Source organism: Pseudophryne corroboree, chromosome 11 (assembly GCF_028390025.1).
Source record: "Pseudophryne corroboree isolate aPseCor3 chromosome 11, aPseCor3.hap2, whole genome shotgun sequence".
In the NCBI taxonomy this organism is placed as follows: Eukaryota; Metazoa; Chordata; class Amphibia; order Anura; family Myobatrachidae; genus Pseudophryne; species Pseudophryne corroboree.
This window is the reverse complement of record NC_086454.1, coordinates 246,556,058-246,573,003: the sequence shown is the minus strand read 5'-3', so window position 1 is coordinate 246,573,003 and position 16,946 is coordinate 246,556,058. Positions and strand designations below refer to the sequence as shown.

Below are 16,946 nucleotides of genomic sequence, written 5' to 3'. Positions count from 1 at the left end.
TTGATACATAGAGATAAGTGTACACATTGTATACCGATCCAGCAAAATTGCAAGGGTATAAAGTGCTTAGTAGGCTGTATGAACCAGTCATCTAGCCATGTTGGCAGCAATTTTGCACTTGGGTCTGAGGGTTGTTTGAGTATGGACAAAGACATGTAAACTTTGTTTGAACTGTGTAGATGGGAGATAATTAGCTAGATTAATTTATGGACATTAAGTGGGTGATTCAGGAATTTTATAAGCTTGACTGAAGAGTTGAGTTTTCAGGGAATGCTTGAAGGTTTGGAGGCTAGTATGAAGGAGGGGATTCCACAGATTGGGTGTTGCCCCCAAAAAGTCCTGTAATGAGCAGTTAATGATTCTGGTTGAGAGATGCATATATTGGGCTGAGCAGGTTAGAAATGGGAATTTGTTTGAGACAAGAAAGGAAATGTATGTTTGTCATTTATGTCCTGGTATGTTAGTAGAAGTATTTTACATTGGATTTGACTATAAAGTTAACCAAAGTAAGAACTAACATGTTATGTGTGTTTCTCTATCGTCCTAGTGGATGCTGGGGTTCCTGAAAGGACCATGGGGAATAGCGGCTCCGCAGGAGACAGGGCACAAAAAGTAAAGCTTTTTCCGATCAGGTGGTGTGCACTGGCTCCTCCCCCTATGACCCTCCTCCAGACTCCAGTTAGATTTTTGTGCCCGGCCGAGAAGGGTGCAATCTAGGTGGCTCTCCTAAAGAGCTGCTTAGAAAAAGTTTAGCTAGGTTTTTTATTTTACAGTGATTCCTGCTGGCAACAGGATCACTGCAGCGAGGGACTGAGGGGAGAAGGAGTCAACTCACCTGCGTGCAGGATGGATTGGCTTCTTGGCTACTGGACATCAAGCTCCAGAGGGACGATCACAGGTACAGCCTGGATGGTCACCGGAGCCACGCCGCCGGCCCCCTTGCAGATGCTGAAGTCAGAAGAGGTCCAGAATCGGCGGCTGAAGACTCCTGCAGTCTTCAAAAGGTAGCGCACAGCACTGCAGCTGTGCGCCATTTTCCTCTCAGCACACTTCACACGGCAGTCACTGAGGGTGCAGGGCGCTGGGAGGGGGGCGCCCTGGGAGGCAAAATGATTACCTAAAAAGGCTAAAAATACCTCACATATAGCCCTAGAGGCTATATGGAGATATTTAACCCCTGCCTAATTTTTCTAAATAGCGGGAGACGAGCCCGCCAGAAAAGGGGCGGGGCCTATCTCCTCAGCACACGGCGCCATTTCCTCTCACAGCTCCGCTGGTCAGGACGGCTCCCAAGTCTCTCCCCTGCACTGCACTACAGAAACAGGGTAAAACAGAGAGGGGGGGGCACATTTATGGCGATATTTTGATATAACAAAGCAGCTATAAGGGAGCACTTATTATAAGGCTATCCCTGATATATATATAGCGCTTTTGGTGTGTGCTGGCAAACTCTCCCTCTGTCTCCCCAAAGGGCTAGTGGGTCCTGTCTTCATTAGGAGCATTCCCTGTGTGTCTGCTGTGTGTCGGTACGTGTGTGTCGACATGTATGAGGACGATATTGGTGTGGAGGCGGAGCAATTGCCAAATATGAGGATGTCACCCCCTAGGGAGTCGACACCAGAATGGATGCCTTTATTTATGGAATTACGGGATAGTGTCAACACGCTAAAGCAGTCGTTTGACGACATGAGGCGGCCGGACAATCAATTAGTGCCTGTCCAGGCGACTCAAACACCGTCAGGGGCTGTGAAACGCCCTTTGCCTCAGTCGGTCGACACAGACCCAGACACAGGCGATGACTCCAGTGGTGACGGTGACGAATCAACCGTATTTTCCAGTAGGGCCACACGTTATATGATTTTGGCAATGAAGGAGGCGTTACATTTAGCTGATACTACAGGTACCACTAAACAGGGTATTATGTGGGGTATGAAAAAACTACCTATAGTTTTTCCTGAATCAGAAGAATTAAATGACGTGTGTAATGAAGCGTGGGTTGCCCCTGATAAAAAGCTGATCATTTCAAAGAAATTATTGGCATTATACCCTTTCCCGCCAGAGGTTAGGGAGCGCTGGGAAACACCTCCTAGGGTGGACAAGGCGCTAACACGCTTATCTAAACAAGTGGCGTTACCCTCTCCTGAGACGGCCGCACTTAAAGATCCATCAGATAGGAGGATGGAAAATATCCAAAAAAGTATATACACACATGCAGGTGTTATACTACGACCAGCTGTAGCGACTGCCTGGATGGGCAGTGCGGGGGTAGTTTGGTCAGAGTCCCTGATTGAAAATATTGATACCCTGGACAGGGACAATATTTTACTGTCGTTAGAACAAATAAAGGATGCATTTCTTTATATGCGTGATGCACAGAGGGATATCTGCACACTGGCATCACGGGTAAGTGCTATGTCCATTTCGGCCAGAAGAGCTTTATGGACGCGACAGTGGACAGGCGATGCGGATTCAAAACGGCATATGGAAGTTTTGCCGTATAAAGGGGAGGAGTTATTTGGAGTCGGTCTATCAGATTTGGTGGCCACGGCTACAGCCGGGAAATCCACCTTTCTACCTCAAGTCACTCCCCAACAGAAAAAGGCACCGACTTTTCAACCGCAGCCCTTTCGTTCCTTTAAAAATAAGAGAGCAAAGGGCTATTCATATCTGCCACGAGGCAAAGGTCGAGGGAAGAGACAGCAACACGCAGCCCCTTCCCAGGAACAGAAGCCCTCCCCGGCTTCTACAAAAGCCTCAGCATGACGCTGGGGCTTCTCAAGCGGACTCGGGGACGGTGGGCGGTCGTCTCAAAAATTACAGCGCGCAGTGGGCTCACTCGCAGGTAGATCCCTGGATCCTGCAGATAATATCTCAAGGGTACAGGTTGGAATTAGAGACAGATCCACCTCGCCGTTTCCTGAAGTCTGCTTTACCAACGTCCCCCTCCGAAAGGGAGACGGTTTTGGAAGCCATTCACAAGCTGTACTCTCAGCAGGTGATAGTCAAGGTACCTCTTCTACAACAAGGGAAGGGGTATTATTCCACTCTTTTTGTGGTACCGAAGCCGGATGGCTCGGTAAGGCCTATTCTAAATCTGAAGTCCTTGAACCTGTACATAAAGAAGTTCAAGTTCAAAATGGAGTCACTCAGAGCAGTGATAGCGAACCTGGAAGAGGGGGACTTTATGGTATCCTTGGACATCAAGGATGCGTATCTCCACGTTCCAATTTACCCCTCACACCAGGGGTACCTCAGGTTCGTTGTACAAAACTGTCACTATCAGTTTCAGACGCTGCCGTTCGGATTGTCCACGGCACCTCGGATCTTTACAAAGGTAATGGCCGAGATGATGATTCTTCTTCGAAGAAAAGGCGTATTAATTATCCCATACTTGGACGATCTCCTAATAAGGGCGAGGTCCAGAGAACAGCTAGAGATGGGATTAGCACTGTCTCAAGAAGTGCTAAAACAGCACGGGTGGATTCTGAATATTCCAAAATCCCAGTTAATGCCGACAACTCGTCTGCTGTTCCTAGGGATGATTCTGGACACGGTTCAGAAAAAGGTTTTTCTCCCGGAGGAAAAAGCCAAGGAGTTATCCGAGCTTGTCAGGAACCTCCTAAAACCAGGAAAGGTGTCTGTACATCAATGCACAAGAGTCCTGGGAAAAATGGTGGCTTCTTACGAAGCAATTCCATTCGGCAGATTCCACGCAAGAATTTTCCAAAGGGATCTGTTGGACAAATGGTCAGGGTCGCATCTTCAGATGCACCTACGGATAACCCTGTCTCCAAGGACAAGGGTGTCTCTTCTGTGGTGGTTGCAGAGTCCTCATCTATTGGAGGGCCGCAGATTCGGCATACAGGATTGGATCCTGGTGACCACGGACGCCAGCCTGAGAGGCTGGGGAGCAGTCACACAAGGAAGAAACTTCCAGGGAGTATGGACAAGCCTGGAAACGTCTCTTCACATAAACATTCTGGAACTAAGAGCAATATACAATGCTCTAAGCCAGGCAGAACCTCTGCTTCAGGGAAAACCGGTGTTGATCCAGTCGGACAACATCACGGCAGTCGCCCATGTGAACAGACAGGGCGGCACAAGAAGCAGGAGTGCAATGGCAGAAGCTGCAAGGATTCTTCGCTGGGCAGAGAATCATGTGATAGCACTGTCAGCAGTGTTCATCCCGGGAGTGGACAACTGGGAAGCAGACTTCCTCAGCAGACACGATCTTCACCCGGGAGAGTGGGGACTTCATCCAGAAGTCTTCCACATGCTGGTAACCCGTTGGGAAAGACCAATGGTGGACATGATGGCGTCTCGCCTCAACAAAAAACTGGACAGGTATTGCGCCAGGTCAAGAGATCCGCAGGCAATAGCTGTGGACGCGCTGGTAACGCCTTGGGTGTACCAGTCGGTGTATGTGTTTCCTCCTCTGCCTCTCATACCAAAAGTATTGAGAATTATACGGCAAAGAGGCGTAAGAACGATACTAGTGGTTCCGGATTGGCCAAGAAGGACTTGGTACCCGGAACTTCAAGAGATGATCACGGAAGATCCGTGGCCTCTACCTCTAAGGAGGGACTTGCGTCAGCAGGGTCCCTGTCTGTTTCAAGACTTACCGCGGCTGCGTTTGACGGCATGGCGGTTGAACGCCGGATCCTAATGGAAAAAGGCATGCCGGAAGAAGTCATTCCTACTTTGATTAAAGCAAGGAAAGAAGTAACCGTGCAACATTATCACCGAATTTGGCGAAAATATGTTGCGTGGTGCGAAGATCGGAGTGCTCCGACGGAGGAATTTCAACTGGGTCGATTCCTACATTTCCTGCAATCAGGATTGTCTATGGGTCTCAAATTGGGATCTATTAAGGTTCAAATTTCGGCCCTGTCGATTTTCTTTCAAAAAGAATTGGCTTCAGTCCCTGAAGTCCAGACCTTTGTTAAGGGAGTGCTGCATATACAGCCCCCTGTGGTGCCTCCAGTGGCACCGTGGGATCTCAATGTAGTTTTGGATTTTCTAAAATCTCATTGGTTTGAACCACTAAATAAGGTGGATTTGAAATATCTCACTTGGAAAGTGACCATGCTTCTAGCCCTGGCTTCTGCCAGGAGAGTGTCAGAATTGGCAGCTTTATCTTACAAAAGCCCATATCTGATTTTCCATTCGGACAGGGCAGAACTGCGGACTCGTCCGCATTTTCTCCCTAAGGTGGTGTCAGCATTTCATCTGAACCAGCCTATTGTAGTGCCTGCGGCTACAAGTGACTTGGAGGACTCCAAGTTACTGGACGTTGTCAGAGCATTAAAAATATATATTGCAAGCACAGCTGGAGTCAGAAAATCTGACTCGTTGTTTATATTGTATGCACCCAACAAGATGGGTGCTCCTGCGTCTAAGCAGACGATTGCTCGTTGGATCTGTAGCACAATCCAACTTGCACATTCTGTGGCAGGCCTGCCACAGCCTAAATCTGTAAAGGCCCACTCCACAAGGAAGGTGGGCTCATCTTGGGCGGCTGCCCGAGGGGTCTCGGCATTACAACTTTGCCGAGCAGCTACGTGGTCAGGGGAGAACACGTTTGTAAAATTTTACAAATTTGATACTCTGGCTAAGGAGGACCTGGAGTTCTCTCATTCGGTGCTGCAGAGTCATCCGCACTCTCCCGCCCGTTTGGGAGCTTTGGTATAATCCCCATGGTCCTTTCGGGAACCCCAGCATCCACTAGGACGATAGAGAAAATAAGATTTTACTTACCGATAAATCTATTTCTCGGAGTCCGTAGTGGATGCTGGGCGCCCATCCCAAGTGCGGATTATCTGCATAAATTGTACATAGTTATTGTTAACTAATTCGGGTTATTGTTGAAGGAAGCCATCTTTCAGAGGCTCCGCTGTTATCATACTGTTAACTGGGTTTAGATCACAAGTTGTACGGTGTGATTGGTGTGGCTGGTATGAGTCTTACCCGGGATTCAAAATCCTCCCTTATTGTGTACGCTCGTCCGGGCACAGTACCTAACTGGAGTCTGGAGGAGGGTCATAGGGGGAGGAGCCAGTGCACACCACCTGATCGGAAAAAGCTTTACTTTTTGTGCCCTGTCTCCTGCGGAGCCGCTATTCCCCATGGTCCTTTCAGGAACCCCAGCATCCACTACGGACTCCGAGAAATAGATTTATCGGTAAGTAAAATCTTATTTTTGGATAATATGTACTTTATGCATTGTTAAGCTGGGTACACACTAGATGATAGAACGGGCGATTTGTCGTTTTCGAGCTGAATCAGAATGACAAATCAGCCACATCGTCCAGTGTGTACAGACTATTGCGTGCTCCCATGCGTAGTTCACCGCATCCACAGATGACAGATCTGAAGATATCATTAACAACATTTTGTTCAAATCGTTAAGTGTGTATGCACTACCGGACATATATAAAAAAAAAAATTGTCATCTAACAACCAAATTATGCAAGATATATAGTGTGGTCGGTAGAAGGATTGCACAGTGTGAACTCACTGTGGGGGTAATTCAGAGTTGATCACAGCAGCAAATTTGTTAGCAGTTGGGCAAAACCATGTGCAGTGCAGGGGGGCACATATAACATTTGCAGAGAGAGTTAGATATAACTACTGGCTGCTTTATTTTTACACTGCAGTTTAGATTTCAGTTTGAACACACCCCACCCAAATCTAACTCTCTCTGCAAATGTTATATCTGCCCCCCTTGCAGTGTACATGATTTTGCCCAACTACTAACAAATTTGCTGCTGCAAACAACTCTGAATTAGGCCCTATGTCATTAGTTCTGGCGTTCAAGGGGAATTTGGATGACCATTGTGTCGTTTGCACATTGTCCAGTGTGTACCCAGCTTTAGATCATTTGTAATCATTTACTGGAAATAAGATTGTCCTCATTACTGCATTGTTTGCTTATTTCTCAGGTTCTCCTGCCACAGTTGAAAAACCAGATTCACAGACAAGAGTTTCTAATCAGATGAGATCTCGTTCCCATGAACCGGAATCTCTCCATCTTCACCAGAGGAGGTCACAGGCTTTAGATCCTGGACATTACAATATACTAGACCCTTCTCATCCAAAGATGGTAGAACTTCAGCAAAGGCAACGAGGTCAGGAATCCAACAGACATTCTGTAAGAAGTCCCAAGGCTGCAAATAAGAATGGAAACACCTCGGTCACTCAACCAGGAAGGACAACGAGAAGCAAACCCAACCATGCTGTATCAATTCCTTTGACTTTGCCAACTGCACTTATGGGCCAGAGCTACCCCTACCACCCTTTACCTCCTCAGCAACCTCATAGGAAGAGCAAGCAAAAAGTCAAGGAAGGCCATCAGATGTGCAAGGCCTTCCAGTCTCCTGCTAACGTAGTGGAAAAAGAGCATGTGAGGGATTTGCCAAGCATGGTACTGTATGAAGGCCAAAGTGGACAATTGACACAAAGACATGAACATCATCACCACCACGAGCATCACCACCACTATCACCATTTCTACCAAACATAAACAAGGACCACCTATTTCAAGCCTTTGAGAGCAGTCCATAATCTGGAAGTCCATTTTGAGAAGGAAGTTATTTGTCAGTAATAAATCAAATTGATTGAATATTACACTTATTGACATTATGTGGAACAGCAGAGTGGATCCAAACATCATTTTTGCTTACAATTAAAAAGATATGGAACTTCAATGTAAAAATCACCAAGCACTTCATTTATGATGGAACTATGGATGGAGTGGTGTATATACATCTAACAGACTTATTGCACACAAGCCTTTAACAGAAAAATAACCTGAACAGTTTTTCCTACACCAGATAAACGAAATACTAACAAAAAGAACCCACAAACAGCACACTACCTCTAGTATTGTTCTTACTTTATGTTCATTCTAAAGATGGGAGTAGGCTCAGCATATTGGTCTATACATAAATGTATGTAATATTATATATATATATATATATATATATTATATATAATTATTGTTGGCTTGGGTGTGCCTAATTCCTATCTTTATGAACACAAGAAGAAAATGCCAACGTAATATATACTTTGCTTAACTACTTCTATCTTCCACTTCGGTATTATTTATATGTGAGGTATTTTAAGTTGTCATTTTTATCACATGGAGACTATTGAGAGTGGAAAGCGATCTTCCCATTGATACAAAACTATGTGTAATAGGGCAGGTCTGTACCACAGCCTTTCATTGTTAGAGGTGCCTTATACAACCTTAAGGCTTATTTAATGCAGGAGCGGTAAAGAAGATCTAGAGTAGTTAGATAGACAGTCATTAGGACAACCCCATATGGTCGATATGCATTAGGGTCAAAAGGTCAACATGGAAAAGGTCGGCACACGTTTTTTAGAGGGGGTTTTTTGTGTCATTTTGTATGTTTAATCACCTGTGACCACAGTCAGTGTAAATATGTGTCATGGCTAGCTTGCTCCTCTCGCCACGCTTCGGGCACGCTGGTTTGCTCCACTACAGCTGTACTTGCCACAGGTTACTCTATGTGAATGGTAAATCAAGCAAAAGTTGAAACATTTAAAACTTGCCCAAATAATTTGTGTTGGCAATATCGGTGTTGAACATGGTCAGGTCAACCCTTCCTAACCTGTCAACCTTTTGTACCTGTCGACCTTAAGCACTGCCTACCTTTTGACCATGTCGACCATATGGTGTCGACCTATTGACTGTCTAGACACTATCTATACATTGGAACCCATTTAATACAATTAGCTGACATAGCAATCAGTGAGATATTAGAACATTGTAGTCTAATCATCCACTGCCTTGTTGGCAGCTTTGAATTACAGTACATGTTTGTACTGTTTTGTTCAAGGTTTTATCAGACAGGTAATTAAATGAGGTACACTACGCAGTATGCACAGCTTACCAGACCTCCCCATGCTTTATATATGGGTTACAGTCTCCAAGTTCATGGACATCACTTTAACCCCTGAACTAGAGCACAGCTTTCTCCTGATCTAGATCTTCTTTTTTTTTTTTTTTTGTACTTTAAAAGTTGGCAAGTATATAGTATAAATATATATATAAATATATTATCTGTACACTCAGGTACATTATTTTGCGGTAAAACAAATCTGTGGTTTGGGTATTTGTAGCATTCTGTTCTTTTTTTAATTATTATAATTATTTTATTTCAGAGTTTTTATGTATTATAACAGAATATTGTGTTTAAAAGCCTTGTTTTTCCTAGTAAAATTCCCATTTTTTTAAAGAAAGAAAATGAATTGTGAATGAGTGTATTTAATTTTTTTTTTCCATTTGTTTTTATGTTTAACATAATAAAAATATACCAGATATTTGGGTTGTCCTTTATAGGTTATTGTCTCCCATACAGAAAAGACTGGACCAATATTAGTGAGAATGACGCACTTTCTCGCTTTATTTTGGGGGAATTTCTACCAGCACCTGTCCTACCACTGCTTTTCATTGCATCACCTGCCTCTTATCTGGCCTCATACGGGCCTAACGTTCTTAATGGATGTACAATCTGCTGACTCTTCAGATTCCTTGCCTGGATTTATCTTTCCTAACTTTCCATTTAATTCTGTAATTTCTCTGTAAAATGATGAAATACATTCCCTTCCAAATAAATGCTAAATCATTTCATTTCACGAGGAAATGGCTCACATAGCTTACTTCTATAATCATTTTCTTACACAGTTTTCTAAAATGACCTTTCTTGGTGCTGCTTTACAAACCTGTCTTTTTAAAATCATTATAATTGGGGATCATATGGTTTTAAATAACACACTGCTTTTACTGCATCTTTAGCGATTCATTTATACTTCTGTATTGGTCAGTGTAATAGTTTTTCTCCTATATACATATGAAAATAATTTTAGTTTCTCTATCGTCCTAGTGGATGCTGGGGTTCCTGAAAGGACCATGGGGAATAGCGGCTCCGCAGGAGACAGGGCACAAAAAGTAAAGCTTTTCCAGATCAGGTGGTGTGCACTGGCTCCTCCCCCTATGACCCTCCTCCAGACTCCAGTTAGATTTTTGTGCCCGGCCGAGAAGGGTGCAATCTAGGTGGCTCTCCTAAAGAGCTGCTTAGAAAAAGTTTAGCTAGGTTTTTTATTTTATAGTGATTCCTGCTGGCAACAGGATCACTGCAGCGAGGGACTGAGGGGAGAAGGAGTCAACTCACCTGCGTGCAGGATGGATTGGCTTCTTGGCTACTGGACATCAAGCTCCAGAGGGACGATCACAGGTACAGCCTGGATGGTCACCGGAGCCGCGCCGCCGGCCCCCTTGCAGATGCTGAAGTCAGAAGAGGTCCAGAATCGGCGGCTGAAGACTCCTGCAGTCTTCTAAAGGTAGCGCACAGCACTGCAGCTGTGCGCCATTTTCCTCTCAGCACACTTCACACGGCAGTCACTGAGGGTGCAGGGCGCTGGGAGGGGGGCGCCCTGGGAGGCAAATGTAACCTATATAAAGGCTAAAAATACCTCACATATAGCCCCCAGAGGCTATATGGAGATATTTAACCCCTGCCTGATTTCTCTAAATAGCGGGAGACGAGCCCGCCAGAAAAGGGGCGGGGCCTATCTCCTCAGCACACGGCGCCATTTCCTCTCACAGCTCCGCTGGTCAGGACGGCTCCCAAGTCTCTCCCCTGCACTGCACTACAGAAACAGGGTAAAACAGAGAGGGGGGGCAAATTTATGGCGATATTTTGATATAACAAAGCAGCTATAAGGGAGCACTTATTATAAGGCTATCCCTGATATATATATATATAGCGCTTTTGGTGTGTGCTGGCAAACTCTCCCTCTGTCTCCCCAAAGGGCTAGTGGGTCCTGTCTTCGTTAGGAGCATTCTGCTGTGTGTCGGTACGTGTGTGTCGACATGTATGAGGACGATATTGGCGTGGAGGCGGAGCAATTGCCAAATATGAGGATGTCACCCCCTAGGGAGTCGACACCGGAATGGATGCCTTTATTTATGGAACTACGGGATAGTGTCAACACGCTAAAGCAGTCGTTTGACGACATGAGACGGCCGGACAATCAATTAGTGCCTGTCCAGGCGCCTCAAACACCGTCAGGGGCTGTGAAACGCCCTTTGCCTCAGTCGGTCGACACAGACCCAGACACAGGCACTGATTCCAGTGGTGACGGTGACGAATCAACCGTATTTTCCAGTAGGGCCACACGTTATATGATTTTGGCAATGAAGGAGGCGTTACATTTAGCTGATACTACAGGTACCACTAAACAGGGTATTATGTGGGGTGTGAAAAAACTACCTATAGTTTTTCCTGAATCAGAAGAATTAAATGACGTGTGTGATGAAGCGTGGGTTGCCCCTGATAAAAAGCTGATAATTTCAAAGAAATTATTGGCATTATACCCTTTCCCGCCAGAGGTTAGGGAGCGCTGGGAAACACCTCCTAGGGTGGACAAGGCGCTAACACGCTTATCTAAACAAGTGGCGTTACCCTCTCCTGAGACGGCCGCACTTAAAGATCCATCAGATAGGAGGATGGAAAATATCCAAAAAAGTATATACACACATGCAGGTGTTATACTACGACCAGCTATAGCGACTGCCTGGATGTGCAGTGCTGGGGTAGTTTGGTCAGAGTCCCTGATTGAAAATATTGATACCCTGGACAGGGACAATATTTTACTGTCGTTAGAACAAATAAAGGATGCATTTCTTTATATGCGTGATGCACAGAGGGATATCTGCACACTGGCATCACGGGTAAGTGCTATGTCCATTTCGGCCAGAAGAGCTTTATGGACGCGACAGTGGACAGGCGATGCGGATTCAAAACGGCATATGGAAGTTTTGCCGTATAAAGGGGAGGAGTTATTTGGAGTCGGTCTATCAGATTTGGTGGCCACGGCTACAGCCGGGAAATCCACTTTTCTACCTCAAGTCACTCCCCAACAGAAAAAGGCACCGACTTTTCAACCGCAGCCCTTTCGTTCCTTTAAAAATAAGAGAGCAAAGGGCTATTCATATCTGCCACGAGGCAGAGGTCGAGGGAAGAGACAGCAACAGGCAGCTCCTTCCCAGGAACAGAAGCCCTCCCCGGCTTCTACAAAAGCCTCAGCATGACGCTGGGGCTTCTCAAGCGGACTCGGGGACGGTGGGCGGTCGTCTCAAAAATTACAGCGCGCAGTGGGCTCACTCGCAGGTAGATCCCTGGATCCTGCAGATAATATCTCAGGGGTACAGGTTGGAATTAGAGACAGATCCACCTCGCCGTTTCCTGAAGTCTGCTTTACCAACGTCCCCCTCCGAAAGGGAGACGGTTTTGGAAGCCATTCACAAGCTGTACTCTCAGCAGGTGATAGTCAAGGTACCTCTTCTACAACAAGGGAAGGGGTATTATTCCACTCTATTTGTGGTACCGAAGCCGGATGGCTCGGTAAGGCCTATTCTAAATCTGAAGTCCTTGAACCTGTACATAAAGAAGTTCAAGTTCAAGATGGAGTCACTCAGAGCAGTGATAGCGAACCTGGAAGAAGGGGACTTTATGGTATCCTTGGACATCAAGGATGCGTATCTCCACGTTCCAATTTACCCCTCACACCAGGGGTACCTCAGGTTCGTTGTACAAAACTGTCACTATCAGTTTCAGACGCTGCCGTTTGGTTTGTCCACGGCACCTCGGGTCTTTACAAAGGTAATGGCCGAGATGATGATTCTTCTTCGAAGAAAAGGCGTATTAATTATCCCATACTTGGACGATCTCCTAATAAGGGCAAGGTCCAGAGAACAGCTAGAGATGGGATTAGCACTATCTCAAGAGGTGCTAAAGCAGCACGGATGGATTCTGAATATTCCAAAATCCCAATTAATGCCGACAACTCGTCTGCTGTTCCTAGGGATGATTCTGGACACGGTTCAGAAAAAGGTTTTTCTTCCCGAGGAAAAAGCCAAGGAGTTATCCGACCTGGTCAGGAACCTCCTAAAACCAGGAAAGGTGTCTGTGCATCAATGCACAAGAGTCCTGGGAAAAATGGTGGCTTCTTACGAAGCAATTCCATTCGGCAGATTCCATGCAAGAATTTTCCAAAGGGATCAGTTGGACAAATGGTCAGGGTCGCATCTTCAGATGCACCTGCGGATAACCCTGTCTCCAAGGACAAGGGTATCTCTTCTGTGGTGGTTGCAGAGGGCTCATCTATTGGAGGGCCGCAGATTCGGCATACAGGATTGGATCCTGGTGACCACGGACGCCAGCCTGAGAGGCTGGGGAGCAGTCACACAAGGAAGAAACTTCCAGGGAGTGTGGTCGAGCCTGGAAAAGTCTCTTCACATAAACATTCTGGAACTAAGAGCAATCTACAATGCTCTAAGCCAGGCGGAACCTCTGCTTCAAGGAAGACCGGTGTTGATCCAGTCGGACAACATCACGGCAGTCGCCCATGTAAACAGACAGGGCGGCACAAGAAGCAGGAGTGCAATGGCAGAAGCTGCCAGGATCCTTCGCTGGGCGGAGAATCACGTGATAGCACTGTCAGCAGTGTTCATCCCGGGCGTGGACAACTGGGAAGCAGACTTCCTCAGTAGACACGATCTTCACCCGGGAGAGTGGGGACTTCATCCAGAAGTTTTCCACATGCTAATAAACCGTTGGGAAAGACCAATGGTGGACATGATGGCGTCTCGCCTCAACAAAAAAATGGACAGGTATTGCGCCAGGTCAAGAGATCCGCAGGCAATAGCTGTGGACGCGCTGGTAACACCTTGGGTGTACCAGTCGGTGTATGTGTTTCCTCCTCTGCCTCTCATACCAAAGGTATTGAGAATCATACGGCAAAGCGGAGTAAGAACGATACTAGTGGCTCCGGATTGGCCAAGAAGGTCTTGGTACCCGGAACTTCAAGAGATGGTCACGGACGATCCGTGGCCTCTACCTCTGAGAAGGGACCTGCTTCAACAGGGTCCCTGCCTCTTTCAAGACTTACCGCGGCTGCGTTTGACGGCATGGCGGTTGAACGCCAGATCCTAAAAGGAAAAGGCATTCCAGAAGAAGTCATTCCTACCTTGATTAAGGCAAGAAAGGAAGTCACCGCGAAGCATTATCACCGCATTTGGCGGAAATATGTTGCGTGGTGCGAGGATCGGAGTGCTCCGACGGAGGAATTTCAACTGGGTCGTTTCCTACATTTCCTGCAATCAGGATTGTTTATGGGTCTCAAATTGGGATCTATTAAGGTTCAAATTTCGGCCCTGTCAATATTCTTCCAAAAAGAATTGGCCTCAGTCCCTGAGGTCCAGACTTTTGTCAAAGGAGTACTGCATATACAGCCTCCTGTGGTGCATCCGGTGGCACCGTGGGATCTAAATGTAGTTTTAGATTTCCTCAAATCCCATTGGTTTGAACCACTAAAAAATGTGGATTTGAAATATCTCACATGGAAAGTGACTATGTTACTGGCCCTGGCTTCCGCCAGGAGAGTATCTGAACTGGCGGCTTTATCTTATAAATGCCCTTATTTAATTTTCCATTCGGATAGGGCAGAGCTGCGGACGCGTCCGCATTTTCTCCCTAAGGTGGTATCAGCGTTTCACCTGAACCAGCCTATTGTAGTGCCTGCGGCTACAAGCGACTTGGAGGACTCCAAGTTGTTGGACGTTGTCAGAGCTTTAAAAATATACATTTCAAGGACGGCTGGAGCCAGAAAATCTGACTCGCTGTTTATACTGTATGCACCCAACAAGTTGGGTGCGCCTGCTTCTAAGCAGTCGATTGCTCGTTGGATTTGTAACACAATTCAACTTGCACATTCTGTGGCAGGCCTGCCACAGCCTAAATCTGTTAAGGCCCATTCCACAAGGAAGGTGGGCTCATCTTGGGCGGCTGCCCGAGGGGTCTCGGCATTACAACTCTGCCGAGCAGCTACGTGGTCAGGGGAGAACACGTTTGTAAAATTCTACAAATTTGATACCCTGGCAAAAGAGGACCTGGAGTTCTCTCATTCGGTGCTGCAGAGTCATCCGCACTCTCCCGCCCGTTTGGGAGCTTTGGTATAATCCCCATGGTCCTTTCGGGAACCCCAGCATCCACTAGGACGATAGAGAAAATAAGAATTTACTTACCGATAATTCTATTTCTCGGAGTCCGTAGTGGATGCTGGGCGCCCATCCCAAGTGCGGATTATCTGCAATACTTGTACATAGTTATTGTTAACTAATTCGGGTTATTGTTTAGGGAGCCATCTTTCAGAGGCTCCTCTGTTATCATACTGTTAACTGGGTTTAGATCACAAGTTGTACGGTGTGATTGGTGTGGCTGGTATGAGTCTTACCCGGGATTCAAAATCCTCCCTTATTGTGTACGCTCGTCCGGGCACAGTACCTAACTGGAGTCTGGAGGAGGGTCATAGGGGGAGGAGCCAGTGCACACCACCTGATCTGGAAAAGCTTTACTTTTTGTGCCCTGTCTCCTGCGGAGCCGCTATTCCCCATGGTCCTTTCAGGAACCCCAGCATCCACTACGGACTCCGAGAAATAGAATTATCGGTAAGTAAATTCTTATTTTTGATACAGAATAAATAAAAAAAATGAGCAGGATGTAATGTTGCCCAATTTTGACTGAAGTGTGGGATTCTGGCCGAACTCCGCAATCACTTACAAGGCATGATTTTGCCTTGTACGTGATTGCCCCTTTAAAAAACGTCCGAAGTCGGACAGAATCCCGCACGTCGGCTGAACTCGGGCGGCATTTCCATCCCCCTTCACCCTCCCAATATCTAAACCCTAAACATAACATTTTGGTATGAATGTAGGCAACACTGCTGTCTGTCTGAAGAGCAGAAAGACAGCCATTGGGAGGGTGCGGATCATAGGGTCGACAGTAACTAGGTTGACACCTGAAATAGGTCGACACGGTCATTAGGTCAACATGGAAAATGTCAACATGATTTTTTAAATTTACTTTTGGTGTTGTTTTCTCCGTAAAGTGATCGGGAACCCCAGTTAGTGAACCGTGTTCGCTCACCATGCTTCGGGCATTCCCAATCGTAGTCCACATGGATCCTAAAGTATGAAAAAGTAAAAAAAAAAAAAGTAATTTTTTAAAAAAACCTATGCCGACCTTTTCATGTGTCAATCTAGTAACCATGTCGACCAGTAGTTGTCGACCTAAAAACCGGAAACCACATTGGGAGACCCACCTGATCTGGCAGGGTGGCATTTATTTTAGCATAAGTTTCTGAACATCAACCATAAGTAAATTCTATTTTAGCCATAATTCTTTAAAAATGCAGTCTTCCAAGCATCCAGGGTTGGACTGGCCCACAGGGGCACAGGGAAAAACACCGGTAGGCCCCACTGCCTGGGGGCCCAACCCCTCCGCTAGGGATCAGGTTCCAGACTGTTCACTTAAATTATATATTATACATACAGTATGTTACATTATACTGCACAGGACTATGTTGTATTTTCTATAATGCATTGCTGTTATTAATCTGGTACATTATCATGCATGCACTAGCAGTATTTACTATATATATTTACCAAGGGGCTCAGACTATGTACTCTTTTATGGTTAACCAAATCTCTGTGGAGGCTGACCACACCCCCTCTGGAGAGAGACCACACCCCTAAATATGGCCCCTACCACTCCATTCCCCCGGTAGGCCATTTATGCCCCAGTCCAACACTGCAAGTGTCTATGGCTGGGATCCTGTCTACGACACTTCTCTCTGTGACTTTAAAGCATATGGGGGGTCATTCCGAGTTGATTGCTAGCTGCCGTTGTTCGCTGCGTATCGATCAGTGAAAAAAACGGCTAATCTGCACATGCGTATGTACCGCAATGCGCACGCGCGTCATAAGGGTACGAAGTCCTTTGGAGTTTTGCACTGGTTCTGGCGACGATTCCAATCGCACAGCTGAACGCAAGGAGATTGACAGTAGGTGGGAGTTTCTG

At 46.1% G+C, this 16,946-nt stretch overlaps 1 protein-coding gene and 1 long non-coding RNA gene across 3 annotated transcripts in view; one reads left to right on the top strand and one right to left on the bottom strand.

Annotated features, from left to right (window-relative positions):
* The window catches only part of NKD1 (NKD inhibitor of WNT signaling pathway 1), a 137,763-nt gene extending 128,135 nt beyond the window's left edge, over positions 1-9,628 (top strand). The window contains exon 10 of the mRNA XM_063945325.1: positions 6,942-9,628. Coding sequence (XP_063801395.1) covers positions 6,942-7,522 — 581 coding nt within the window. The 3' untranslated portion in view covers positions 7,523-9,628. The remainder of the gene's footprint in view (positions 1-6,941) is intronic.
* Positions 1-16,946, bottom strand: part of LOC134969396 (uncharacterized) — a 348,300-nt gene that overhangs the window by 9,755 nt on the left and 321,599 nt on the right. The gene's annotated exons all lie outside the window — the stretch shown is intronic.